Consider the following 27,971-nt stretch of genomic DNA (forward strand, 5'->3'; position numbering starts at 1 on the left):
CTCAGCAGAAATTCCCGACAAGGAAAAAGAACCAAGACTTTACGATGTTGTCACAAAGTGTATGATTCATGGGCCATGTAAAGGCTACGATGAATCACACCTTTGTTGTCAGGGCAAACATTCGAGAGCACAAAAATGTGGAAAAGGTTTCCCTAAGACTTGCAGAAATGATTTATTGTTTGGAAACAATGGATACCCAGAATACAAAAGAAGATCGGTTGGAGAAGGAGGTAATTCTTTCGAAATAAAAATTAAAGGTGAGAAAAAAACTATAGACAATTCATGGGTGGTGCCATATAACGCGTATTTGTGTTTGAAGTATAATGCTCATATAAACGTTGAATGCTCAAACTCAATCAAATGCATCGCTTACGTTACTAAATACGTGAACAAGGGTTGCGATCGCATTCTTTTCACTAAAACGTCCGACAACGGAGATGTAAACGAGGTTGAAAATTATCAAGAAGCAAGATTTGTAAATGCTAACGAAGCTACTTGGAAAATATTCAAATTCGATATTCATAAAAATTATCCTCCTGTGACAACACTCGATTTACATTTGGAAGGAGAAAATGAGGTGTTTTACAATGATAACACGTCGGAAGAAGAGATGAAGAAGAAAACGAATAAAGACACGCAGTTGACTGCGTTTTTCAAATTGTGTTCAAATAATAGCTTCGCTGCCGATCTACACTACCACGAGGTGCCGCGCCATTTCATTTACAACGCCAACACTTCAAGTTGGGAAGAACGAAAAGGCCGTACCTTCTCGCTGGGGCGTATTCGTGCGGTGACCACCAAGACAGTAGAGTTGTTTTACTTGAGGCTCCTGCTTACGCATAAACCAGGTCCTACGTCATACGAAGATCTTCGCACAATTGACGGTAAAATGTATCCCTCTAATAGAAAAGCTGTCAAAGCTCTGGGTCACTTAGCTGATGAAAAAACATGGAAAAATACAATTTTGGAGATAATCAACCACACAAACGATAGGAAACAACTTCGAGAGACATATGCAAGCATGTTGGTATTTTCGGATCTTGAAGATCAATCAGGGATCTGGGAAGAAACCAAAGATTTGTTCGCCAGTGACTATCCACATCAACAACTTAACTGAATACAACGATGAAATATATTTGGACGCATTCAAAAACACGTGTGGAGTTGTGGAGGGGGAAGTATCACTGAATATGAGTTGCCTCCTTCGAGGGGCGGGGAAAAGACTTCAAATGTCGTTCGAAGAGAGAGGTCTTATAACAAAAAAAAAGTTGAAGGAGGAAGTTGCACAGAAAGAATTACTTTTGAACGATAAACAAAAACAAGTGTACGATGCAGTGATGTACCGAGTGCATTTTGGACATCGGTACAAGAACAATGGAATCTTTGTGAATGTTGCAGGGGGCACTGGTAAATCCTTCGTTTTGAACATGTTGTTGGACTCGGTACGTTCTCAGGCCAAGATAGCTTTGGCGGTAGCCTCTTCGGGTATTGCAGCTACAGTTCTTAAGGGAGGAAGAACTGCTCATAACATATTCAAGATTCCGCTAATGGAATATAACGAAGTTAGGTCATGTAGCATTAAGAAAAACTCAGAACTTGCAAAGTTATTAGAATTAACATCTTTGATCGTGTGGGATGAGATAGTGATGGCAAATAAAAACACGTTGACCGCACTTGATATTACGTTACGAGATGTTCTCGAGAACGAAAAGTTTATGGGAGGTAAGGTGTTTGTTTGCGCAGGGGATTTCAGACAAATTCTCCTGTTATCCGAGGCGGTGGAAAGAACGAGGAACTCGAACATTGCATCAAGTCAAGTTATATGTGGAACGATCTGACAAAGTTAGAGTTGACAGAAAATGTACGTCTGAAGAAGGATGACACAAAAAACATTCTATTTGCTCAGAAATTATTACAATTGGGATCTCAAAGTGAGGGTCCCGTTGAATTCGACGAAGACTTTGGTGTAAGAGTCAAATCTTGCCAAGAGTTGGTTGATAAAGTTTATGATGACATAGAAAATAACCACCTGAACGCGTCGTATTTTGAAAAACGAGCTATAGTATCACCTACGAATGATGATGTCGACAACATCAATCAGATGATTCACGAGAAACTAAAAGAGAAGGAAGTCGTTTACAATAGTGTTGATGTTGCAGTCGAAGAAGGAACGGATATACAGACTTCAGTTTTCAACGCCATGACAAGCCCATCCCTTCCGCCTCATCAGCTTAGGGTAAAGGTAGGGAGTGTGCTAATGATCATTCGAAACATTTGCCCACCGAAGCTATGCAACGGGACAAGAATCATAGTGACAAACTTGAAAAAGAATGTTTTAGTCGGGAAAATATTAGGTGGAAGTTACCGCGGAGAGCAAGTGATGATACCTAGAATCACGTTAGAGGCTCAAGATACTCCAGTTCATTTCAAGCGTAAGCAATTTCCGGTCAAACTAAGCTATGCTATGACGATAAATAAGAGTCAAGGACAAACGTTTGAACGTTGCGGGCTACCTCTGGATTCAGTACAGTGTTTCGCTCACGGACAACTGTACGTGGTGTGTTCAAGAGTAACGAACTGGGATTCGTTATTTCATTATACCGGCTGGCACAATGTAAATGGAGAATATAAAATATGGCCTGCGAACAACTGTGTATATAAAGAACTTTTTGTTGAGGCTACGCCCAGTCCTCAAGTAGAACCACCGGCCGTCGTTGCTAGCGGTGAAACTTCTGCGATCGCCGAAGAAGAACCAGAGTTTGGTATCAGAGAAATCCCAAAGGAAATTTATAACATCGCCGTAAATATGTTTCTCCCAGACTTTTTTTCCAATGATGACATTTTTAAAGACCCAGATTAAAGCGATTCCGAAACTTTTACTTTTAAAAAATAAATGAAGGACATCATATCAGTACTCAAAAAATTAACTAAAAACCAGGAAAAGTTCATCGAGGAGATCAAGGATGTTGTCAAGCGGCAAAGCGACGATGAAGACAGTACCCCGTCTCCACCACGGAAAAAGATAAAAGTTAATGATAGTATTGTAGTCGCTGATGAGAAATAAAAAAATATATATATATAATTCAAGTGTTTTATTTTCATGCAAAGTGGGCGTAGCCCAGGCCAAGCCCCCCCAAATATGCAGCACTGATATAGTCTCAAGAGAGAGAGAGAGAGAGAGACAATACCCCGTCTCCACCACGGAAAAAGATAAAAGTTAATGATAGTATTGTAGTCGCTGATGAGAAATAAAAAAACAATATAATTCAAGTGTTTTATTTTCATGCAAAGTGTGCGTAGCCCAGGGCGCGCCGCAGGCCAAGCCTCCCGGCGTAGCCGGGCCGGCGCAGCCCGTGGGCTTGTATATATAAATATATATATATATATATATATATATATATATATATATATATATATATATTATATATCTATATATATATATATATATATATATATAAGCAACGGCTACGCCGGGTTGCTTGGCCTGCGGCGCTTCCTCGCTTCGCTCGCGGGTTTCACAAACATGTTTCACAGTCATTTACACGGTCAAACGTCACTTCAAACACGTTTGTTCAACGTCTTTGTCGAACGTCTTTGACAAACCGTTTGGCAAACCGTTTGACTAAACGTGTCCTTTAAACGTATCGATGGCAAATGTTTGTGTACAAATCGACATGTCCAAGAACCATTCACACGCTCAAACTCTTTGTCAAACGGTTTGTCTAACGGTTTGTCAAACACCTTCGACAAACACGTTCAACAAACGTCTTTCAAGTGACGTTTCATCGTGCCAATGCTTGTCAAACATGTTTGTCAAACGTCTTTGAAGTGACGTTTCACCGTGGGAATGCTTGTCAAACATGTTTGTCAAACGTCTTTGAAGTGATGTTTGACCGTGGGAATGTTTGACAAACGGTTTGTCAAACATGTTAGATGTGATGTTTGACCGTGTGATTGGTTGCAAAACATGTTTGGTAAACGTCTTTGAAGTGATATATCAATATAATATATAACTATTTCTATAAAACGTTTCCGTCTATTTTCCCGAAACCGTAGATCTCTAAAATCTCAAATATAAAAAATCTCATCAGTCGTTAAGCCATTTTTCTAACATTTCTTCGACAAACATTTCACGTCGACACGTTTATATGTCAAACATTCCCGTTTTGAGAAACATGTTTGGCAAACGGTTTGTCAAACATTTCCACGGTTAAACATCACTTCAAACATGTTTGACAAACACGTATGACAACCATTCACACGGTCAAGCATCACTTCAAACACGTTTGATAAACCGTTTGACAACCATTCACACGGTCAAACGTCACTTCAAACAAACAGTTTGTCAAACATTCTCATCACTTCAAACACGTTTGACAAATGGTTTGTCAAACATTCCCACGGTAAAACAGCATTTCAAACATATTTGACAAACCGTTTGTCAAACATTCCCATGATCAAATATCACTTCAAACACGTTTAACAAACATGTTTTGCAACCAATCACACGGTCAAACATCACAAGCATCACAAACAGTTTGTCAAACATGTTTGAAGTGATGTCTGACCGTGGGAATGTTTGACAAACCATTTGTCAAACGTGTTTGAAGTGATGAGAATGTTTGACAAACTGTTTGTTTGAAGTGACGTTTGACCGTGTGAATGGTTGTCAAACGGTTTATCAAACGTGTTTGAAGTGATGCTTGACCGTGTGAATGGTTGTCAAACGTGTTTGTCAAACATGTATCGGCAGACTGAAGGAAACAGGTGTTTCAGGAACAGGGAATAGGTGTTATAAAGACCTAAATGATCGGAGGTGCTTGTGGAGAAGGTGGCCACCTCTGCACAGGACTTTGTCTGCGAAGATGGTAAATCGAGTCTGGTGGTACAAGTGAATCGACAAGATCTCAGCTTCGTTCTGATAGGGTGTAGCACAGGAGGAACGCACAGAGGGGTAAAGATGACTGCTCTGTAGGATCCAAATACCACTTTGAAGTGTCTTTGTCACGTCTTTACGTGATTATCAAAATTATTTTGTAATATTATAATCGTATGTATACAATGATGTGATTAAAGTAAATTAACATTGTATTTTTCTATTTCTATTTGTTGATGGATGATTGTTGGTAGAGAGGTACGTTTTGCACGTCTGGCGAGACCACGGGCGTGATTCACGTGGAGGAGGTGTGAGAGCGGAAGGAGTAGAAGTATCTTTCAAACGAAATATACTAACGTCCCTAACGTATTCCTTTCGTAACATCACACGGTCGATACTATATAAACAAATACTGAGGGGCGCGCAGGAGAGTCAAGTAGAGAGAGTAGACGAGAGTAGACATATAGTTTCTCGAGAGACAAACGTGTTCCAATTGTATCGTTGCCCATGGCTGAGGACATTTCTCAACTGAATTGAACTACATGAAGCATGACGATGATAATGACAACATTGTCGATAATGACGATAGACGTTGACGATGGCAATGCTGATCATGAAGATAATGAGGACAGTGAGGAGAGAAGACAAGAGAAGGATTAACCATGAACAACGTGGCCTCAGAGGAGAGGAAAGGCGCACAGACCAGGCCTTCAATGTAAAACAAACAATAACAAGGAGGAGTAGAAACAGCAACGGCGGGAGGAGAAACAGGAGAGCAAGAAGAACAGAGGGAAGGAGAGGAAATAGATAGACTTAAGAGAAAGGGAGAGAGCAAGAGAAAACGAGAGAGGAGAGAGTGAGAAGGGCAGAATAAGAAGGAGAGAGAGAGAGAAAGACAGACATTCCAATTGCGAAGAGGCATATCAGTGTAATGAAGGAGACCCCCGGTTAAGAAAACAAGGCAACAAAAAACTGACCCTGAGAACTCCCCAACCTCCCCCCCTCCCCCTCCACCCCCCGGGAGTACAGAAGAGTCTCTGTGAGGTGGCAAAGCCTCTGCGCAGTAATACACCCACACGGGCGCTCCCTTCCCTCTGGGCGTTCGAATACGTCGCCAGATAGCCGTCAGCGACCCATCGGAGAACATGCAGACACAGCGATCTCGGGTCGTCGCCGAGGCGAAGTCGACCCTCCTGAGGACCCTTCTCGTCGCAGCTTTCCTAAGGTAGGCGTAGGCACTCTCTTTTCAGGTAGACAAAGTGCCCGTTCCTCTGAGGTGCTTCAGTAAACCTTGGACCCCTCCTTGCCGCATGAGGGACCTCAGAGGCGAATCAAATAGACTGGTGGTAGTTTGACTCGAGAGCAATTGGTGGTCAGTTGTGAGGCGAGTGGGGTCGGAAGGGAAGTTTGTAGTTTGTCTAAGAGAGGAGACCTGTGGATCTAGATCGTTGACATCGTCGTCAGTGTGGCCAGGGAAGCTTCCTGCTTTCTTCGGGAAAATCCCAGGGTCTTTGATAGGGAACAGTGATCACGGGCTAAGTGAGTGGGCCTGGAGCTAGCTGTCAGGGTAAGCACAATTTGCATGCCCATGATACCTTGTCCATCATAGACAGCATCGGGGAACAGCCATTTTTCCTTCCCTTTTCTAGAAGTGGTCTACTTGGAGAACAGAAGGGCTGAGACAGGAGATATGTGAAACAAAATTCAGTCAATCTTTCCTCCCTTTGCGATGAAGAGCTCCTTTCAGTTCCTGTGCAGGTTTCCATGACCCACATGGTCCCAGCCTTCATTTCACAGTTCACATGCGTCATTCTTTACAATTTCATTTTTTCAATCATAACGACTCTCAAATAGAAATGGTCTATGTATTTGCTTTTCATTTTCTGATAACGAAGTGCGGCCTTCCAATGTCTGTTTTTCCATTTTCTGAAAGTGAGACGTGCTTTTCAAATGACCTAAATACTCGCTTTTCATGTTCTGAAAATGAGACGTGTCTTTCTAGTAGTCTATTTATTCTGAAAACGAGGAGTGTCCCTCAGATTAGGCTTGTGGAATTTTTCAGATTTTCTGCCACTTGAAGTAAATGAGCCATATATCTGTCACTCCCTCCCTTCCACTCTATTTGTCGACTGGTGAAACTGTGTCAGCTTATCGTTCAGATACTTTGCTTCCCCGGATCTAAATAATTCAAGCGATAGGAACTGTCAAGTGGATTTTTTTTTTGTGGGGGGGGGGCAGTTGCAACCCTTGAAAACCTGTTCAATCACTTGTGTGTGTGTGTATTTACCTAGTTGTTTTTTACGGGAAGGGGAGCTATGTTCGTGGTGTCCCGTCTTCATATCTCATTTTATCTAAACTGTTTTTAAATTCATGTATTGTTTTTGCACACACCACTTTCTCAACTAACTTGTTCCAAATGTCTATTACTCTGTGGGGAAAGCTGTTCTTTTTCAGACCTCTTCTATAACTGTATTTCTTGATTTTCTTTCCGTGTCCTCTTGTATTTCTATCATTCCAATTTATTAGGTCCTCTCTATCAATAGTTTCTATGCCTTTCATGATTCTATAAATAGTTATCAAATCTCCTCTCTCTCTTCTTTGCTCTAATGTCTGTAGTCCAAGTTTTGTTAGTCTCTCTTCATATGATAGTTCTGAGAGTGTTGGTGCCAATTTTGTAATTGCTCTTTGTATTCTCTCAAGTTTTGTTATGCATTTTTTTTTTTTGTACTTGGTGACCACATCGTTGCTGCATATTCCAATCTTGGTCTTATCAAAGTGATTAATATTTTCTTCACCATTTCTTCATCCAGGTATGTAAATGCCACTTTGATTGTTCTTACTAAATTATAAGTTTCTCCAAAAATCTTGTTTATATGTTTCTCAGGTGACATATAATTCTTAATAATGACTCCCAGGTCCTTCTCATTTTCTACTTTTTTTATTCCTTCTTCTACCAATTCATATGATCCTGCTATTCTTTATTTGCTTCTTCCAAATTCCATTATACTACACTTCTTAGTATTGAACTCCATCTCCCACTTCCTACTCCATACCCATACTTTATTGAGATCATTCTGTAGTGACTCACAATCTTCTTCAGTGTTCACTTTTTTCAATAGTTTTGCATCCATATCATTAATGTATATAGCAAACATTATTGGGGCCAGAACTGTTCCTTGTGGAACACCACTTATCACTTCATCCCAATTAAATTGTTTGTCTCTTATCACCACTCTCATTTTTCTTTCTTGCAAAAAGTCTTCCATCCATTTCAGCAGTTTGCCCTGTATTCCACTTGTAGTTTCTAATTTCTTAAGCAACTTCTTATGTAGCACCTTGTCAAAAGCTTATTTTAGGTCTAGAAATGCACAATCAGCCCATCCATCTCTTTCTTGTATTATATCTATTAGCCTTGAATAGAAACATATCAAGTTTGTGACGCATGATCGTCCTTGTCTGAATCCAAATTGTCTTGGATTTAGTACATTGTTTTTTTTTTTTTCTAAATGCCTTACCTATCTATTTTTGATCATTCTTTCACAAATTTTAGCTGTCGTGTATGTTAAAGACACTGGTCTATAGTTTGTAGGGTTTTCTTTGTTTTCCCCTTTATATATAGGTACTATATATGCTCTTCTCCAATCTTTTGGAACTTTTCCTTCTTTCAATGAACTGTTTATCAGGCTATGTATTTTGTCTGCCAGTTTATTCCTGCATTCTCTCAAAATCCAGTTTGCTATTTCATCTGGTCCATGCGATTTTCTGACATCAAGATTACTCAAATGTTTCATTATTTCATTCCTTGTTACTTATAAATTCTTGTCAAAATATTCCATTTCTCTTCCACTGTTGTTTCCTCTTTGTATACTCCTTCCCAGTCTTCTTTTTGAAAGAATTCTCTTATTTTATCAGAAAAAAAATCATACATCAATCTTCCTTTTCTATATTGTCCATTACTTTTTATGTATTTTTCCTCATTTAGTTCCATTTCAACCAATATGTGGTCACTTTTACTTATTGGTGTCTTATATTCAATCTTTTCCACTATTTCAGGTTCTGATGTGATTATTAGGTCCAGTCTCGATGGTTCTTCTTCATTTCTATACCTAGTGTTCTCTTGAATCCATTGCGTCATTGTGTGGTCAATAATAATATCAAGTAGTACATTTCCCCATGAGTCAATCTTTTCCACTATTTCAGGTTTTGATGTGATTATTAGGTCCAGTCATGATGGTTCTTCTTCATTTCTATACCTAGTGTTCTCTTGAATCCATTGCGTCATCGTGTGGTCAATAATCATATCAAGTAGTACATTTCCCCATGAGTCTTCTCCGCCCTTTACTGTCATCTCTTCCTAGCAGACTTCTTTACAATTAAAGTCACCCATTATAACTATTCTTCCTCCATCTTCCATTATCTCATTTAATGCTATCCTTGTGTCTTCTAACATACTTTTATGTTCTTTCTCATCCCACGAGGCTGTTTTAGGAGGCACATAATTTATTACAAACTTTCTGCTCTTCCTATCTTTGTCTTCCACTTCCATCATAATCATCTCTACTCTATTTTTTTCCATATGTGACATTCTTCACATTTATATCCTTCTTAGTCAGGAACATAACTCCACCCTCTTGTTTTATCTCTCTGTTTCTAATCCAAAAATTATATGCACCCCGTCCTACACTGTTGGGTGGTAGTGGACCTTTCAATTTTTTCTCTACAATTCCCATTATGTCCGGTTCTTTTTCTTCCAGGTAATCATTCAGTTCGTTCAAGCCTGTTATTAAGCCATCTATATTTGTGTAAGCCATTTTCAATTTTCTGCTACTTCCATCGTGTTTTCTGTTCCCCTTCCATTTTTCTCTGCCATGTAACATTTTCCCACTTTCATATTCACTACTTTCCAATAGAATTTTTTTTTCTGTCTCTGTTCTTCTCTCGTTTTTTCCCTTAGCTTCTAGTCTTTTTGCTTTCTCATCCTCTCTTTCCTCTTTGTTCATTTCTCTTTTTATCCATATCTGTTTGAATTGTTCACTGTTTGCTAGTTTCCCTGTTTTTACTAAGATATTCTCTGCTGTTGTTTGTGACCTGAATTTGATCTTAATTGGTCTGGTCTTATCTGTATTGTATTTCCCTAGTCTATACATCTCTTCTATTTCTTTCCCTGTTTCTGCTCCATCTTCTTGAACTACTTCCAATATCTTATTTACTTTTTCCTTCTCCTCCTTTATTCTTGTAGTCCAATTTGTATTATATTTCTCTTCCATTCCCAATATAATTATACATTTCTTTTTATCCGCTAAGTCTCTCACTATATTCTCTTCCTCCCTCATCACTTTAATAATTGTGTCTTTAGTTTGATCTTTCATCTGTTGTGCTACTATATCCTTAAATACAATTTTGTTATTCTCTTGGACTTTTTTCCAACCCTGTACTTCTTTTGCTATGGATTCTTTATTCTCTTTATTATTCCTCTTTAATTCTTCATTCTCATCTTTTACTTCTTTTAACTGTCTTTTAATTCTTCTATTTCCTTAGTTAGGGTTTGGTTCTCCTTCTTTAACTCTTCCAATTTATCAACTCTCTGTGCTATCCTTGTAAGTTGACCGAACCTACTCTCCCAATGTTCGGCCATTTTCTCTAGTTTTTCTTCTAGACTTGCTAATCGGGGGAGGTTGGCATCCCCCCCCCCATTAAATCCATGGAAATTATTATTTTCACTTTCCATTGTATTTTTCTTATCTATATTTCTAACCTTAATGCTTTTACTGATATTTTCAATTTCCCCTGTCGTCAGCAGACCTCTTGTTTATGTTTTTTCTGCTATCAGGGGGAGCCCGTTCGTCTCTCTCCTCATTTCCTTCCATTTCCCTTAGTAATCTCTCCCCTTCTCCACTTTCATTACCTTTCTACTACACCACGAGCTTACCCCTTCCCTACTAATACAAAAAGGTACTTCCTCGTAGTTGAAATCCACGAAAATTGTGGGTTTTTTTTTCCGGAGTTCCAATTTTCGCCGTCAATCCGACGATTGTGTGTGTGTGTGTGTGTGTGTGTGTGTGTGTGTGTGTGTGTGTGTGTGTGTGTGTGTGTGTGTGTGTGTGTATTTACCTAGTTGTATTTCCCTAGTTGTATTTTACGGGAAGGGGAGCTATGCTCGTGGTGTCCCGTCTTCATATCTCATTTTATCTAAACTATTTTTAAATTTATGTATTGTTTTTGCACACACTACTTTCTCATCTAACTTGTTCTAACTCTCTATTATTCTGTGAGTAAAGCTGTTTTTTTCACATCTCTTCTATAGCTGTCTTTCTTGATTTTCTTTCCGTGCCCTCTTGTATTTCTATCATCCCATTCTATCAGATTCTCTCTATCAATAGTTTCTATGCCTTTCATGATTCTGTAAACAGTTATCAAATCTCCTCTCTCTCTTCTTTGCTCTAGTGTCTGTAGTTCAAGTTTTGTTAGTCTCTCTTCATATGATAGTGTTGAGAGTGTTGGTGCCAATTTTGTAATTGCTCTTAGTATTCTTTCAAAAAAAAATTATACATTTTTTTTTGTACATGGTGACCACATCGTTGCAGCATATTCCAATCTTGGTCTTATCAGAGTGATTAGAATTTTCTTCACCATTTTTTCATCCAGGTATGTGAATGCCACTTTGATTGTTCTTATTAAATTATAAGTTTCTCCAAAAATCTTGTTTATATGTTTCTTAGGTGACACATTGTTCATAACAATGACTCCCAGGTCCTTTTCATTTTCTACTTTTTTAATTCCTTCTTCCCCCAATTTATATGATCCTGTTATTCTGTTTTTGCTTTTTCCAAATTCCATTATACTACACTTTTTAGTGTTAAACTCCATCTCCCACTTCCTACTCCACTCCCATACTTTATTGAGATCACTGTAGTGACTCACAATCTTCTTCCGTGTTCACTTTTTTTTAATAGTTTTGCATCATCTGCAAAGAAGCTCATATAACTTTCAATTTCTTCATCCATATCATTAATATATATAGCAAACATTATTGGGACCAGAACTGTTCCTTGTGGAACACCGCTTATTACGTCATCCCATCTTGCGTGCTTGTCTCTTATCACTACTCTCATTTTTATTTCCAGCAAAAAGTCTTCCATCCATTTAAGCAGTTTACCCTGTATTCCTCCTTCAGTTTCTAATTTCTTAAGCAACTTCTTATGTGGTACTTTGTCAAAGTCTATTTTTAGGTCAAGAAATGCACAATCAGCCCATCCATCTCTTTCTTTTTATTATATCTATTAGCCTTGAATAGAAACATATTAAATTGGTGACGCATGATCGTCCTTGTCTGAATCCAAATTGCCTTGGATTAAGCACTCTGTTTTTTTCTAAATATTTTACCCATCTACTTTTGATCATTCTTTCACAAATATTTGCTATTGTACTTGTTAGAGAGACTGGTCTATAGTTGGTAGGGTCTTCTTTATTACCTCCTTTATATATAGGTACTATATTTGCTTTTTTCCAATCTTCTGGAACTTTTCCTTCTTTCAAGGAACTATTTATTATGCTATGTATTTTGTCTGCCAGTTCATTCCTGCATTCTTTCAAAATCCAGTTTGCTATTTCATCTGGTCCATGCGATTTTCTGACATCAAGATTACTCAAGTGTTTCATTATTTCATTCTTTGTTACTTCTATTTCTTTCATAGGGGGGACTTTCTCTTCCCATTCGATCTCTTCCGGTTGTATATTCTCCCTTGTAAACACTGATTTGAAATGCTTGTTCATAATTTCCGCCTTGTCTTAATTTCTCCAAGTCTTGTTTTTTTTTTTAAATTTGTTTTTTACAAATCTGTAGAATAGTTTGGTTGATCTTTACATTTTTCTATGACACCTTTTTCATATTTTCTGTTTTCCTCTCTGCACGCTTGTACATATTCATTTCTATAACAAGTATATATTTTCCATTTTTCAGGTGTTTTGTCTGTCTTCCATTAGGTCTAAGCTTTGTCTCTTTTGTCTTTTAACTCCCTACAACTTTTGTTGTACCAGCACTTTTCATATTATTTTTCTTGTTTTTGTCTTGGGACATACTTTTCCATTCCTTTTTTTTTTATAATTTTTTGTCAAAATATTCCATTTTTCTTCTACTGTTGTATCTTCTTTGTGTATTCTTTCCCAGTTTTCATTTTGAAAGAATTCTCTTATTTTATAAAAAAAAAAAAAAATCATACATCAATCTTCCTTTTCTATATTGTTCATTTCTTTTCATGTATTTTTTCTCATTTAGTTCTAGTTCTATCAATATGTGGTCACTTTTACTTATTGGTGCCTGGTATTCTATCTTTTCCACTATTTCAGGTTCTGATGTGATTATTAGGTCTAGTCTCGATGGTTCTTCTTCATTTCTATACCTAGTTTTCCCTTGAATGCATTGTGTCATTGTGTGGTCAATAATCATCTCAAGTAGAACATTTCCCCATGAGTCTTCTCCACCTTTTACTGTCATCTCTTCCCATCAGACTTCTTTGCAATTAAAGTCGCCCATCATAACTATTCTTCCTCCATCTTCCATTATCTTGTTTAGTGTTATTCCTGTGTCTTCTAACATACTTTTATGTTCACTCTCTTCCCACGAGGCTGTTTTTGGGGGCACATACGTAGTTTATTACAAACTTTCTGCTCTTCTTATCTCTGTCTTCTATTTCTATCATAATCATCTGTACTCTGTTTTTTCCATATGTGACACTCTTCATGTTTATATCCTTCTTAGTCAGGAACATAACTCCACCCCCATGTTTTATCTTTCTGTTTCTAATCCAATAATTATATGTATTGTGTCCTATGCTGTTGGGTGGTAGTGGACCTTTTAATTTTGTCTCAACAATTCCCATTATGTCCGGATCTTTTTCCTTCAGATACTTGTTCAGTTTATTTAGTCCTGTTATTAATCCATCTATATTTGTGTAGGATACTCTTAACTTTCTGTTATTTCCATTGTATTCTCTGTTTCTTTTTTGTTTCTCTCTGTTATGGTCCATTTCTTCAATTTCATATTCACTACTCTCCAGTAGAATTCTTGTTTTTCTGACTCCGTTCTGGTCTCGTTTTTTTCTTTAGCTTCTTTCCTTTTCATTTTTTCTTCCTCTCTTTCCTCTTTATTCATTTCTCTTTTTATCCATACCTTTTTATATTGTTCACTTGCTGCTAGCTTCCCTGTTTTTGCTAAGATATTCTCTGCTGTTGTTTGTGATCTGAATTTAATCTTAATTGGTCTGGTCTTATCTGTACTATACTTTCCGAGTCTAAACTTCTCTTCAATTTGTTTCATTATTTCAGGTTCATCTTCCTGAACTAATTCTAGTAATCTGCTTACTTTTTCATTTTCCTCCTTGATTCTTGTGGTTCTATCTGGGTTATGTTTCTCTTCCATTCCTAATATAATTATACATTTCTTTTTATCTGCTAAGTCTCTTACAATATTCTCCTTCTGTCTCATCACTTTGATAACTGAGTCTTCAGTTTGTTCTTTCATTTGCTGTTTAATTATATCAGTAAATGCAACTTTACTATTTTCCTGTATCTTCTTCAACCCCTGTACCTCTTTTGCTATTGCTTCTTTATTGTCTTTATTGTTCCTTTTTAATTCTTCATTCTCCTCTTTTACTTCTCTTAACTGTCTTTTTAGTTCTTCTATTTCATCAGTTAAGTTTTTGTTCGCCTTCTCTAGTTCTTCCAATCTTTCAACCCTTTCCGCAATTTTTGACATTTTACCGAACCTAATCTCCCAATGTTCGGTCATTTGTTCAAGTTTTTCCTCCAGTTTTGCCAGTCGGGGGAGGTTGGTATCCGCCCCCCCCCCTCATTAAATCCATGGAAATTATTATCCTCACCTTCTATTGTGCTGCTCATATCTATTATTTCTAATCTTTACATTTTTGTTAGTCTCTTCATCGTCACTAAATTGATCCGGTCCGCGTTTGTTTACATGGCGTCTGCCTGCCTGGACCAAGTCCTCTCCTTCCTCATTTCCTTCCATTTCCCTCAGTAATCCCTCCCCTTCTCCTTTTTCCTCACTTTCCCCCTACACCACGAGCAATCCCCTTCCCTGCAAATACAATAGGTACTTCCTTTGCGTTGAGATACACGAAAATTTCACTTTCTCTTCACATCAATCTTCGCCGTCCATTCGACGTAAGTGTGTGTGTGTGTGTGTGTGTGTGTGTGTGTGTGTGTGTGTGTGTGTGTGTGTGTGTGTGTGTGTGTGTGTGTGTGTGTGTGTGTGTGTGTGTGTGTGTGTGTGTGTGTGTGTGTGTGTGTGTGTGTGTGTGTGTGTGTGTGTGTGTGTGTGTGTGTGTGTGTGAATGCATGTTCATATGCATATACGTATATGCTTATCTATTTGTACAAACACACCTATAGCCACGCTCTGTTGTATGGACTGAAACGGGAACATGGAGGTTTGTGAGCATCATGATTACGTCACGTACATCATCAACTCTCTACCCGGGGTGTTGAACACACTACAAATGCGACTTCATAGGGCTGTATAGTGAACGATCGTGAGAGACCGTGAGAGACCCAAAGACCATCACACGAAAGGTTGCAGCCACTCCAGATACTCTGAAGGTGCTCCACTCCTTACACACTTCAAGATCTCCAGGTCATTCTAAGGTCGCGACTTCTCACTTGTTGATGTCCCGTCACGTGGCTTGGGGAACTGTCTCTTGGGTGGGAGTGAAGGGAGATGAGGGAGTGAAGGGAGATGAGGGAGTGAAGGGGGTGAAGGAGTGAAGTGGGAAAGGTGAGTGACCACTGCTTATGCCTCTGAGTCTCTTAGATGAGAGGGAAACAATGGGTGATGGACGGTAGTGTAATGGGTGGGGGTCAGTACGTGCCTTGACGTGACTACCTCCCTAACAAGCGGGAGAAGCCCTAGGTGTGTGTGTGTATATGTGTATATATACATATATATATATATATATATATATATATATATATATACATATATATATATATATATACATACATATACATATATATATATATATATATATATATATATATCGTATGAGAGGTACAAAATTTAGAGAAGGGAAGCTAAGCATAAGATAAAGGAAGCAAAGAGGAGAGCAGATGTGAAATGGGGTAAGAGTATGACTGAAAATTTTGAAAACAATAAAAAGATGTTTTGGAAGGATATTAAAAGAGAAGAAGAAGATGAATCAAGTAGTAAAGAAAAGGTAAAAGGTGCAGATGGAGAGATGATAGTGGAAGAGACAGCAGTAGGATGAAGATGGGCAGAGTATTTTAGGGAGTTGCTAAATGTGAAGGAGGATAGGGAGGAAAGGTAGATGCAGTGGGAAGCACTAAGAAAATGAGAGTCATGAATGAGGAAAATTATGGAGAAATAGGGAAGGAGGAAGTGATAGCAGCTGTTAAGATGATGAGAGCAGGTAAGGCACCTGATCTGGATGGATGCCAAGCAGAATGTCTTGTAGCGATGCTACTTTTGGCGAAGAGAAAGAGGTTATGGTGAGTTCGTCTCCTATATTGTAAGGTACGAGTGAACTGATTTTACATGCGGCGGAAGCCGGTATATATACTACTCGTGGGCCAGGTACCTGTGGTGCGTAATTAGATAATTACGCTGGGTCGGGTCAAGCAAGCTCAATGCTGGTAGAGAGCGTCAGGTCGTCAGTCACGTTTTCTGCCACGCGGCTGTACAATACTCCCCTCTTAAACTTGCCTTGGCCTAAGGGGGCGTCCTGCACGTGAGAATTTGGTGGGCGGAGTGTCGAGGTGTGCCGGTTTTAGGCGGTCGATGGAAACCCATTCTGGCCTGCCGGAGATGGAGATGCGGAAGGTCTTGTCTTTACGTTCAAGGACAAGATGGGGGCCAGTGTAGGGACGGGTGAGTGGTGGGGTGTGAGCGTCCGTCCTCAGGAAAACGTGCGTCGAGGTGTGGAGCTATTTTGGAAAGTATTCTTTCACCTCCCGGTGATGTGTCGGCACGCATGGGGCAAATTTGCCGACAGTGCGTCGAAGCTGTTGCAGGCTCTCGGGAGACTCCTGTGGAGGGAAGAATTCTGCGGGCACGACGAGGGTTTGGCCGAAGACCATCTCTGCTGGAGACACGTTGAGGTCGTCCTTGATGGCTGTCCGAAGGCCAAGGAGTATCCAAGGTAGCTGGGGTAGCCAGGAGCCGTTGTTGCAGCGTGCCATAAGAGATGCTTTGAGTGAGCGGTGGGTTCGCTCGACCATGCCGTTGGCTGCGGGGTTGTAGGAGGTAGTGTGGTGGACTGTAGTACCCAGGAGTTCAGCGAGAGAGTGCCACAGCCGCGACGTGAAGCAAGTTCCTCGGTCGGAGGTGACGTGTTCCGGGAGGCCAAATCTGGCTATCCATCCACTGAGAAGCGCTGTAGTGCAGGATGAGGCGGTACTATCCTTCATGGGGATGACCTCCAACCAGCGGGTCGATCTATCGATGGCGGTGAAGAGGTAACGATGGCCTTCCGACAGGGGGAGTGGGCCGACGACGTCGACATGAATGTGTGCGAAGCGTCGTCGGGGCTGATGGAATGATCCGATGCCTGATTCAGTGTGGCGATGAATTTTGCTTTGCTGACAGGCGATGAAGGATCTGGCCCACTCTTTTGCGTCCTTGGAGAAGTTGTGCCAGATGAATTTCTGCTTCAGGAGTTTCGCAGTGACGCGCCCTGAAGGGTGAGACAGGTCGTGTATTAAATTGAACACTTGACGTCGGAAGGCAGCTGGGATGAGGGGTCGCGGGCGGCCGGTACTGATGTCGCAGAGGATGGTGTGGTTGTCGTGAAAGGGGACGTCTTGCCACTTAAGGGATGTGATGGATGTCCTGTAGGCAAGTGTTTCAGGATCCTCCCGTTGCTCTCTGGCAATAGCTGCGTAGTCGAGGCCGAGTTGAACTGCGTCGATGGCTATTCGGGAGAGGGCGTCCGCGACGGGGTTATTTGTACCGGGGACGTGCCTGATGGTGCAATTGAACTCGGCGATGGCGGAGAGGTGGCGGCGCTGTCTGGCAGACCAAGCGTCCTGTTGTTTCGTGAAGGTGTGCACCAGAGGTGGATGGTCGATGTTAATGATAAATGAGGAGCCCTCGAGGAAATGGCAAAAGTGACGGACGGCGTGGTGGATGGCGAGGAGCTCTCTGTCGAAGGTGCTGTAGTTGAGCTCGGCCTTGGAGAGCTTCCTGCTGAAGAAACCAAGGGGTGTAGGTCTGCCACTGAGGGTTTGTTCGAGCACACCCCCTATGGCGACATTGCTGGCGTCCGTTGACAGTTGTAGCTGGGCACCTGGTGCAGGGAAGGAGAGGGTGGTGGCACGGGCAAGGGCTTTCTTGGCGTTGACGAAGGCAGCTTCCATGGCGGGGTTCCACAGGAGGTCCTTCGGTTTTCCGTGAAGGGCGTTATAAAGTGGGTGCAGCGTTTGAGCGATGTTAGGGAGGAAACGGTGATAGAAGTTGACCATCCCAATAAATTCCTGCAAGGCTTTGATGGTAGTGGGTTTGGGAAATTTGTCGACTGCGGCGACTTTATCCTGCAGGGGACGAACGCCGTCAGGAGAGATGAGGTGTTCCAAAAATGGGACAGACTTTTTTCGAAGCTGCATTTGTCAAAGCGAACAACGAGGCCATTGTCCTGGAGACGCTCGAGGATGATCCGCAGATGTTGGAGATGCTGTTCAGACGAGTTGGAGAATACTAGAATATCGTCGACGTAGCAGAGGCAGAAGTCGAGGTGGCCGAGGATACCGTCCATTAGGCGCTGGAAGGTTGTACCTGAGTTTTGCAACCCGAAGCAGGAATAATTAGAGGTGTACGTTCCGAAGGGAGTGGTGATGGCGGTCTTCGGGATGTCGTCTGTATGTACCGGAACTTGGTAGTAGCCCTTCAGGAGGTCCAGTGTCGAAAAGATCTTGGCGCCGTTGAGGTATGTGGTGACGTCGGCGATGTTTGGGAGTGGGTAGTGGTCAGGTTCCGTCATCATGTTCAGCCGCCGGTAGTCTCCACAGGGGCGCCAGGAACCATCGTTCTTCTTGACGAGGTGGAGAGGGGAGGACCAAGGGCTGGAGGCCTTTTGGCAGAGGCCTAGTCTCTCCATCTCTTGGAAGGTTTTCTTGGCGACGGCGAGTTTCTCGGGCGGTAGGCGGCGGTATTTGGCAAATACCGGGGGCCCAGACGTCTTGATGTAGTGGTACACGCCATGTTTAGCTGGCGTCTGTGGTGTCTGTCGCAGCTCAGGCTTGAAGACGTCGGGGAATTCCGTGAGCAGGTGGGCGTAGGGCATTCTAGCGTCGATGGCGGCGACCGTGGTTGGCTGTGGCGCAATTTGCAGGGGCGTCGAGGCGGATGCGGTTGCGCAGACTAAGCGTCTTTTGGCGACGTCGACCAGTAACCTGTAATGAGCGAGGAAGTCAGCACCGAGAAGGGGCGTCTTGGTGTTTGCCAGGATGAAGTTCCATGAGTAGTGGCGACTCCCAAAGGTGAGGTTCAGGCGTTTCCATCCGTAGGTAGCTATGGTAGTGCCGTTAGCTGCGACTAGCCTAACGCCAACGTCCTTGGGGACCCGGCGTTCTGCAGCGGATGCAGGAATTATGGACCTGCAAGCACCAGTGTCGACAAGAAAGCGACGTTTAGAGGCCTTGTCGTTGATGTAGAGGCCCGTTGCGCCTGTAGGGGCCACCGTGATGGACGGTGACCCATTCAAGCGTTTTTTGTCCATGTACATCCTGGTTGGCATTTCTTGGCGAAGGTGCCGAACCTTGTGTGGTAGTAGCACAGGTGCAGAGCGGGGGTGGTCCGGCGTCGCTGCCTTTGCTGGTGTTGTTGGCGCCTGTTGGCTGGCGATGCTGCTGCGGCGAAGATTTCGTCCGTGGCGTCGTCCGTAGCACAGACATCCTGACTCCTTGCTGCGGCGGCGTGGGCATCGGCGAGATGGTCCGCCTTCCGTGAAACTTCGTCGGTGGTCATTTCCTCGGTGTTGCCAAGGGTGGATCTCACGGGCGCTGGGAGGCGCATGAGCCACAATTGACGAAGCATATCGACGTCCCTGCTGGTTCCGTTGGCTGTGTTTGGGAGGCGGGCGATGGACATCATCTCGAGGTATGCTGTACTTGGTTTAATGTCCCCCAGTGGCTGTTGGGAGAGTTGGAGGATTTTTGCGGCTCTGGAGGCTTCTGACGGCGTAAATTCCTGAAGCAAGTACTGTTTCAGAACGTCATACTGAATAACGCCGTCGTGTTGATCAAGCCATTGGGAGATGAGTGGGAACACATCCTCGGGGATCGCCTCGAGAACGTAGTCTGCCTTCGTTTGGGACGCGCTGATTTTGCGCAGGCGGAACTGAATCTCTGTTCGTCGAAACTAGGAGGGGGCATCGATCGTAGAGAAAGGCGGCAGCTTCAAGGAGACGGCGTTTACGATGTTGGTAGCGGACAGCGGGGCGTCAGGGCTGGCGTCGGGGGTGGCGGCGGTAGATGGGTCCATTGTCAGTCCGAATGGTCATCAGTGTAGCAATGCTACTTTTGGCGAAGAGAAAGAGGTTATGGTGAGTTCGTCTCCTTTATTGTAAGGTACGAGTGAACTGATTTTACATGCGGCGGAACCCGGTATATATACTACTCGTGGGCCAGTTACCTGTGGTGCGTAATTAGATAATTACGCTGGGTCGGGTCAAGCAAGCTCAATGCTGGCAGAGAGCGTCAGGTCGTCAGTCACGTTTTCTGCCACCTGGCTGTACAGTCTGAAGAAAGGAGGTACAGTGATGGTGAACTGGCTGGTGAGATTGTTTAATGTTTGTCTTAGAGAGGGTAGAGTGCTGGAGGACTGGAGGAGTGCCTGTATAGTTCCGCTTTACAAGGGAAAGGGGGACAAGTGTGAGTGTAGTAGTTTCAGAGGGATCAGCTTGAGTGTAGTTAGGAAAGCTTATGGGAGGGTCTTGATTGAGAGGATTAGGAAAGGAACAGAGGGAGTAATTGGTGAGAAACAGTGTGGGTTTAGGACAGATAGGAGTTGTGTAGATCAGATCTTTGTGGTAAGACAGATATGTGAGAAAGCTATAGGAAAAGGTAAGGATGTTTTTTGGCTTTTATGGATCTGGAAAAGGCTTATGATAGGGTAGACAGGTAGGTACTGTGGGAGGTACTGCAGATATATGGGATTGGAGGAAAGTTGTTAAGAGCAGTCAAGAGTTTTTACGAGAGTAGTAGAGCTTGTGTTAGGATTAGAAATGGAGAGAGTGAATGGTTTGAGGTAAAGGTGGGACTTCGTCAGGGATGTGTTATGTCGCCCTGGCTGTTCAATCTTTACATGGATGGGGTGGTGCGAGAGGTGAATGTAAGGGTGGTGGGTCAGGGGTTGGAGATGGTTAAAGAAAATGGAGAAAAGTGGGAGGTGAGCCAGTTGTTGTTTGCTGACGACACTGCACTTGTAGCAGGATCAGAGGAGGGATTGAGGAAGTTAGTGACAGAGTTTGAGAAGGTGTGTGAAAGGAGGAAGCTGAAGATAAATGTGGGTAAAGGTAAGGTGATGAGATGTACAAGGGGAGAGAGTGACAGCAGGCTGAAGGTGAACATTAAGGGTGAGAGACTGGAGGAAGTGGATATTTTTAGATACTTGGGTGGCAGGAATGTGGCAGGAAAGGGAGGAGTGGGGGTGGAGGTAGAATGTAGATTGAGAGAAGCGAGTAAATGCCTTGGTGGATTGAAAAGTGTAATGAGAAATAGACATCTGGGAATGGATGCTAAGAGGAGGTTATATGAAGGAGTGATTGTGCCAACAGCATTGTACGGGGTAGAAACATGGAACATGAGAGAGGAAGAGAGAAGGAGTTTGAATGTGTTTGAGATGAAATGTCTGAGAAGTATGATAGGGGTTACTAGGCTAGATAGAGTGAGAAATGAGGAGGTGAGGAGGAGAACAGGGGTGGAAAGGGAACTGGGAGATAGGGTTGATGAAAGGGTATTAGGATGGTTTGGACACATGGAAAGAATGAGTGAAGAAAGATTAGTAAAAGAAGTGTGGAAGGCAGAGGTGGAAGGAGTGAATATGAGGGGGCGTCCTAGGATGAGATGGATGGATGGGGTGAAAGGGGCATTACAAAAGAGAGGAATGTCTGAGGAGGAAGGACGGGAGAGGACAGAAGATAGGGTCGAATGGAGAGGGGTTGTGTATAGATGATGCTGTGATGCATGAGGGGAAGTGGGTAGGGGATGGGGGGTGAGGAAGTATGTATGAGAAAATTTTTTGACGCAGCCCGAAGGGATTTCTCCATGTCCTCTCCTTTTCTGCACGAGGGGACGGAGAGGGGGTCGCCGAATCTATGAAGTGGCCTTGCTGTGGATGTGGTTTGTCTTACGACACTGCTTCTGACCCAGGGCAGTGGACAGGATGCACGGATGACCCGTCATCCAGGAGGTGCCAAGATAAGAGGGAGGGAGGAGGGTGGAGGGGAGTGGAATATATAGGAAATGGAATGGGTGGGAGTGGTTTCTATGCCTTTTTCTTTTTGGCTACCCCCATGTAGGGGGAAAATGCCTTTGGTATATGTATGTATGTATGTACGTATATATATATATATATATATATATATATATATATATATATATATATATGTATGTATATATATATATGTATATATATGTATATATATATATATGTATGCATATATATATGTATAAATATGTATATGTATACATATTTATATATATATATATATATATATATATATTCTCTGTTCTCATAAGGCCACTACCACTTCCGTTTCCTGAGTATTTCGATTCCATTTTTCCCCTGAACCATTCATTCTGCAGTGCTTTGTGTAACCACTTCCGAACTCCTGCAACGGTGGTGCTGTGTCCTCTGCAGACCCCTTAGAATGCGTCGCCCTCTTCATATAAAAACAGTGACCTGACACACACGCACGCACACACACACACACACACACACACACACACACACACACACACACACACACACACACACACACACACACACACACACACACACACACACACACACACACACACACACACACACACACACACACACACACACACACTGAGAGGGGAGGTCTGGAGTGAGGGTGATAAAGAGATTCCATGGGAACTGAAAACCAACGCATGCACAAGTGAAGGTCCATTTTTACGTTGCAGGTCAGTGGCTTCGACGTCCTTGCCTGTACAGACAAGTCCTCACGTCGCAGGAGCCTGGCAGAACAACCTGACCACCCTCCATGAGCGCTTCCAGCACATCTACCAGACAGGAGCCCTCAGCGACCTCACTATTGGCTTCTCTAAGGACAACACCACGGTTTCGGTACGAGATTTGCCGCTCTCCTTATCTCTCTTCTCTTCTTCTACCTTAAACATCATAGAGAGGCCTTCTTCATTTTGAAATAATTTCTTAATAGGTTATTTTGAGCAACAAGCAGTGGTCAAAGGATATTTGACAAACATCATTCTATATATAACTCAGTCTCGGATCATCCTACAAACAATAAGTCAGCAGTGGCCTCACGTTGTTTGTAGAACTATGTCTTCCTTTGTGACATTATCTCTGATTGCTGGCCTCTATCTTCAAAGGTACACCGTCTGGTGCTCTCTGTCAGCTCGCCGGTCCTGGAGCCGATGCTGACGGGTCCCTCGCCTGTCGGAAAGGACCTGATTCTTCAAGACTCGCCCGAGACCTTCACCAAGCTCCTGGACCACATGTATGTGGGCAAGATGGACCTGCAATCCGTCGAGGAGGCCCTCCGTGTCTACGCCACCTCCTACAAGTACCAAGTACATTCGGCGGACAAGGAATGCTCACAGGTGAGTCTTCCCTCTTACTTTCATGCACACTTGCAGCATTCTTCCACTTGAGGTCTCCCCAAAATGCACAGCGTGCAGGTATACATGCACAAAGCACTACAAAGGCGGAGCATGCCGACAGAAGACCTTTTGGTCCATGTCTAGGTCGGATGCGAAAAAATCATAATAATGATAAATCAATCAATAAATGAATAAATAAAAAATATAATAATGTAAATAATAAATAAAATACATAAATAAATGCATAGGTATAGTTAAATAATAAACAAACAGGTAAATAGTAAATAATAATAAATTGACATATAACTAATGATAAATGAGAATCAAGCAAATAATAATAAACAAACAGACAAATGATAACAAAACAAATAAACAAATAATATAGAATAAATGATAGTCATTACAGCATCTTGCTTAGGTGTTTATCTAAATGATTCTTAAAGCTTCGAACTGAACTACATTGCACTGCCTCTGCAGGAAGTTTATTCCATTCATTAACTACACGGTTGGCGAAGTAGTTTCCACCGGTTCCAAATTCAATATGTTTCAAGACAGTTTGAGACCATTGTTTTTTGCACGATTCTCATTCAGTGTGAAAATGTTGTCACTTTTGCTGTTGCACTTCACAACCTACCCGTTTACCTACGGGCTTACCCATTTTAGTCATGTAAATATCCACCTCCAATTACAGACACTCCTCAACTTACGAACGAGTTACGTTCCGAACATTCGTTCGTAATTCCAAATATTCGTAAACCGTTATTCAGCATCAATCTAAAGGTACCTAGAAATACATGCACAAGTATGACAGAGTCAATACACTTTTTCTTACATAAAGCAAACAATTGTAATACTAATACTTTGATGTTGACTTTCTTGTCTTTGAAACTGGTAAAGTAGGCTTGAGGCTTCGTTCGCATGTCAGAAAGTTCCTAAGTCGAATGTTCGTAAGTACAGAAGCGTCTGTAGTCATCCTTTGTGTGGCTGCACTGGTGGTCGCTCACAGAAACCATCGGCGTGTGAGTGAAGCGACGCGCCCCTCCACATGGCGTTTGTCCCACCCCTTTCTTTATATCACTCCATCTGTGTGTAAGTAAAATATAATATATAACTTATATAATTTGGTACTGGCGCTTGCCTCTGTTCCGAGTCTTAATTTCAAATACCTACACTCCTCCGTAGGTTTCAGAGAAGTACAAGTGGCTAAAACACTTCTTCATTGAAAAAAAAACATTCCTTAGCCAAACTTGTGGAAGAACCTTTCAGTGGGCGCGTGAGCAAAATTGCTTTAAAAGTAATTTTGAGTCCTGTTGCATGTAACTTCAACGACACAATCAATGAAAAAAATACTGGCAACGTGGGCATGCACACAAGCTTACATGGTCTCCTTCCTGCATCCATCATCAAAGGATGGGGGGACCCAGGAAAGCAGTCACTCCCAGGCGGCTCGTCTTCCCATCACCTTTCACTAAGAACACTGTTGAAACTAGTCGAGGAGAATGTTAAATTCTATTAAGTGGTCAATCGGCCTGTTCGCCTCCGTCCCTTGTGTTTGGGCCACAAGTCTACAAGCTGCTCGTACTTTGCATATAAGCTGCTGGTGCTCACTACCAGGTAAGGGCAGCTGGTTGTGCAATTATTGTTTGCCGTGTTAACGCACTGTCTAACCATTTCGCTTCCTTGCAGTACCTCGGGAACCAACTAACGGCGAATAACACCCTCATTATCTTCGAAGCGGCGGTGGATTATGATGACAAGGAGCTGCAGGATCTTTGCGTAAAGGTCAGTAGAAGGGGAAGGGTTTTATTACACACACACACACACACACACACACACACACACACACACACACACACATACACAGACACACGCACACACACGCACATACATACACACACACACACACACACACACACACACACACACACACACACACACACACACACACACACACACACACACACACACACACACATACATACATACACACGCACACGCACACACGCACACACACACAAACACACACGCACATACATACACGTACACGCATATATACAGACATACACATACACACATATGCATACACACATATACACACATAAACACATATATACAGACATATACACATATATACACACATATACACACATACATATGAAAGCTCTGGAGCGTAAAGTCTAGCTGGGTAAATATTCTGATGCATAACAACACAAGCTGAGCTCTACCTTGGTGTGGCAAATGTGCTCAGTTGAGTGACGCTTATGTAAGGAATATATCCCTCCTGCACAGGTGCACCCCTCGCCTGTGTTTGTCTTCACAGACTGAGCTGAAGATCTTTTAGATAGCCCAGTGAGCATTGGGGGCGAAGGGGGTCACTGGGGATGAGGCCAGATATCGCACGAAGCAAGAGTCTAATTAGTCTTCCAAATTACAGATGATGAACAAGGACCCTGATGCCGCAATAGCTCCAGCCTCTGTGATTCATCTGAGAAAAGAGACACTAATGGGCTTCCTGAAGTCGGAACTGCTGGTGTCCTCCGAGACACTCATGTTCGACGCAGCCTTGGCGTGGTAGGTGACTTCTCTCTCCTCACCCCCCCCCCTTTTTTTTCTTACTGTGTCTACCTTCCTAACCAGGCCTCGCCTTGGGTCATCACTAACGTGTTTACCTTTTTGACAACAGGGGGAGAGCTCAGCTGTCCCATCGAGGAGAGGAACCCTCGAGCAGCGCCCTGAGGAAGGAGGTCGAGGAACTGCTAGGCGAGGTGCGGTTCCTGGCCATGACGTGCGAAGAGTTCATCGACAGTGTCCTCCCCTCGGGCGTCTTGCACCCCGTCGAAGCGATTAACCTTTTAAGGGTCATTCGAGGAGCTGACATGAGCCTCATCCCAGAGGCAACGCCCTTCAGCCCCTCACAATATGCAAGAGGTCGAAATGTGAAGGATCTTGTTAAGTTTGATACTTTAAAGTGTTCCGGAGATTCTCAATATAAATGGAAAAACTCACCTGGGAGACGAGGTCCTTATATTAACAAACCTTATAAGTTCAAGGCGTATACTGGTTCACAGCCTACACCTTAATCATGATGGGAATATAAAAATTCGAAAGGCGCATGACAAAGTTACGATAGCGTCGGCACCTTGCGTGTCCAGGAAATGCAATTTCTCAGAAACAGTTCTATTTCAGGCGGGTGAAATCTACGAAGTTCTATTGGTGGACTTCGGTGACAACCATGACCTCTTAGGAAAAATGAATTTTTTGCACTCCGTTCGAAGGGAGATCCCGGAAACTACTTTCTTCTACGATCATAATTATTGCGTTGTCAGTCGTATTAACTTTTGGCCCTGGTAAACTACCCTCTGGGTGTCTGGCTGCTAAGTCCACTCAATGACAAAAACCGCAACCCCTCTACCCCACGAGAATCTTGTGGAACCATGAAACTTAGAAAAAAAAATATCTCTAAAAGTCCAATACTCACGAAGACCCTTTACAAATTAGGATTTGTCACAATGTGTGGGCATTTCATTGTTATACCGTCTCTTCAATAGGATAGCAAGATGAAGGTTCACTAACTTTATTTTTACAGAGGATATGTATTTTTCTCTCAAATTTTTCTTTAATCGAACTGTAAATATTTGGAACAAAATACCTGTTCATGCTGTGAGTCAAATACAATTGACACTTTAAAAAAAGAACAAGTAAATAAATGAATAAATATACGGTCGAATCCCAATCTAACTTTCTAGCTTATCTCTAAATATCATGAGCTCATACACTCACTGCTTGCTCTTTTTACACCCCTTTTCAGTTCAAAAGCAGACCCATAAAGACCAATAGGTCTGTTGCTGTTTGTATCTCCTTTGTATTTTAAGACGAGCTTGTCTCACCACGTCCTTTCGATCCTTCCTTTTCCAACAGACTTTTCTTCCTCTCCTACAAAACCCGATCCCGCGAAGGCGGGTGGTCTGTCCTAGAAGTTCCTCATCCTTTCGAGCCTTGCTTGACTCGAGAACCATCAAAGGACAATGACGACGAACAACTTGGGGAGGAAATGTTACTACGCTAGATAGAGTGAGGAGGTGAGGAGGTGAGGAGGAGAACAGGAGTGGAAAGGGAGCTTGGAGATAGGATTGATTAAAGAGTATTAGGATGGTTTAGACACATGGAAAAAATGAGTGAAGAAAGATTAGTAAAAGAAGTGTGGAAGGCAGAGGTGGAAGGAGTGAATATGAGGGGGCGTCCTAGGATGAGATGGATGGAT

General features: G+C 42.4%; 2 protein-coding genes across 2 annotated transcripts; both read left to right on the forward strand.

Moving 5' to 3' along the window:
- Window positions 1-1,337: 1,337 nt before the first annotated feature.
- On the forward strand, window positions 1,338-3,064 carry LOC143020439 (ATP-dependent DNA helicase Pif1-like). Its single transcript, XM_076176859.1, has 4 exons — window positions 1,338-1,630; window positions 1,744-2,432; window positions 2,664-2,800; window positions 2,939-3,064. Exons 1-4 carry the CDS (start codon window positions 1,338-1,340, stop codon window positions 3,062-3,064), a joined length of 1,245 nt encoding a protein of 414 aa, XP_076032974.1.
- A 2,893-nt stretch (window positions 3,065-5,957) lies between these two features.
- LOC143020440 (BTB/POZ domain-containing protein 2-like) lies at window positions 5,958-26,790 on the forward strand. Its single transcript, XM_076176860.1, has 6 exons — window positions 5,958-6,101; window positions 23,051-23,213; window positions 23,480-23,710; window positions 25,397-25,492; window positions 26,145-26,281; window positions 26,394-26,790. The coding sequence occupies exons 1-6, from the start codon at window positions 6,022-6,024 to the stop codon at window positions 26,788-26,790; spliced, it is 1,104 nt and encodes a 367-aa protein (XP_076032975.1). The 5' UTR covers window positions 5,958-6,021.
- Window positions 26,791-27,971: the final 1,181 nt, after the last annotated feature.

This window comes from Oratosquilla oratoria, chromosome 40 (assembly GCF_046742065.1).
Source record: "Oratosquilla oratoria isolate Oo_2021 chromosome 40, ASM4674206v1, whole genome shotgun sequence".
Classification (NCBI taxonomy): Eukaryota; Metazoa; Arthropoda; class Malacostraca; order Stomatopoda; family Squillidae; genus Oratosquilla; species Oratosquilla oratoria.

Excerpts from the sequence above, each read along its gene's own strand:
- LOC143020440 (XM_076176860.1), top strand. The coding sequence starts at position 6,022 with ATGCAGACACAGCGATCTCGGGTCGTCGCCGAGGCGAAGTCGACCCTC. Across the intron at positions 23,214-23,479 it reads AGGACAACACCACGGTTTCG|GTACACCGTCTGGTGCTCTC; the intron begins GTACGAGATTTG and ends CTATCTTCAAAG. Across the intron at positions 26,282-26,393 it reads TTCGACGCAGCCTTGGCGTG|GGGGAGAGCTCAGCTGTCCC; the intron begins GTAGGTGACTTC and ends TTTTGACAACAG.
- LOC143020439 (XM_076176859.1), top strand. The coding sequence starts at position 1,338 with ATGTACCGAGTGCATTTTGGACATCGGTACAAGAACAATGGAATCTTT. Across the intron at positions 1,631-1,743 it reads GAATTAACATCTTTGATCGT|GGGATTTCAGACAAATTCTC; the intron begins GTGGGATGAGAT and ends TTGTTTGCGCAG. Across the intron at positions 2,433-2,663 it reads TACTCCAGTTCATTTCAAGC|AACTTTTTGTTGAGGCTACG; the intron begins GTAAGCAATTTC and ends GTGTATATAAAG.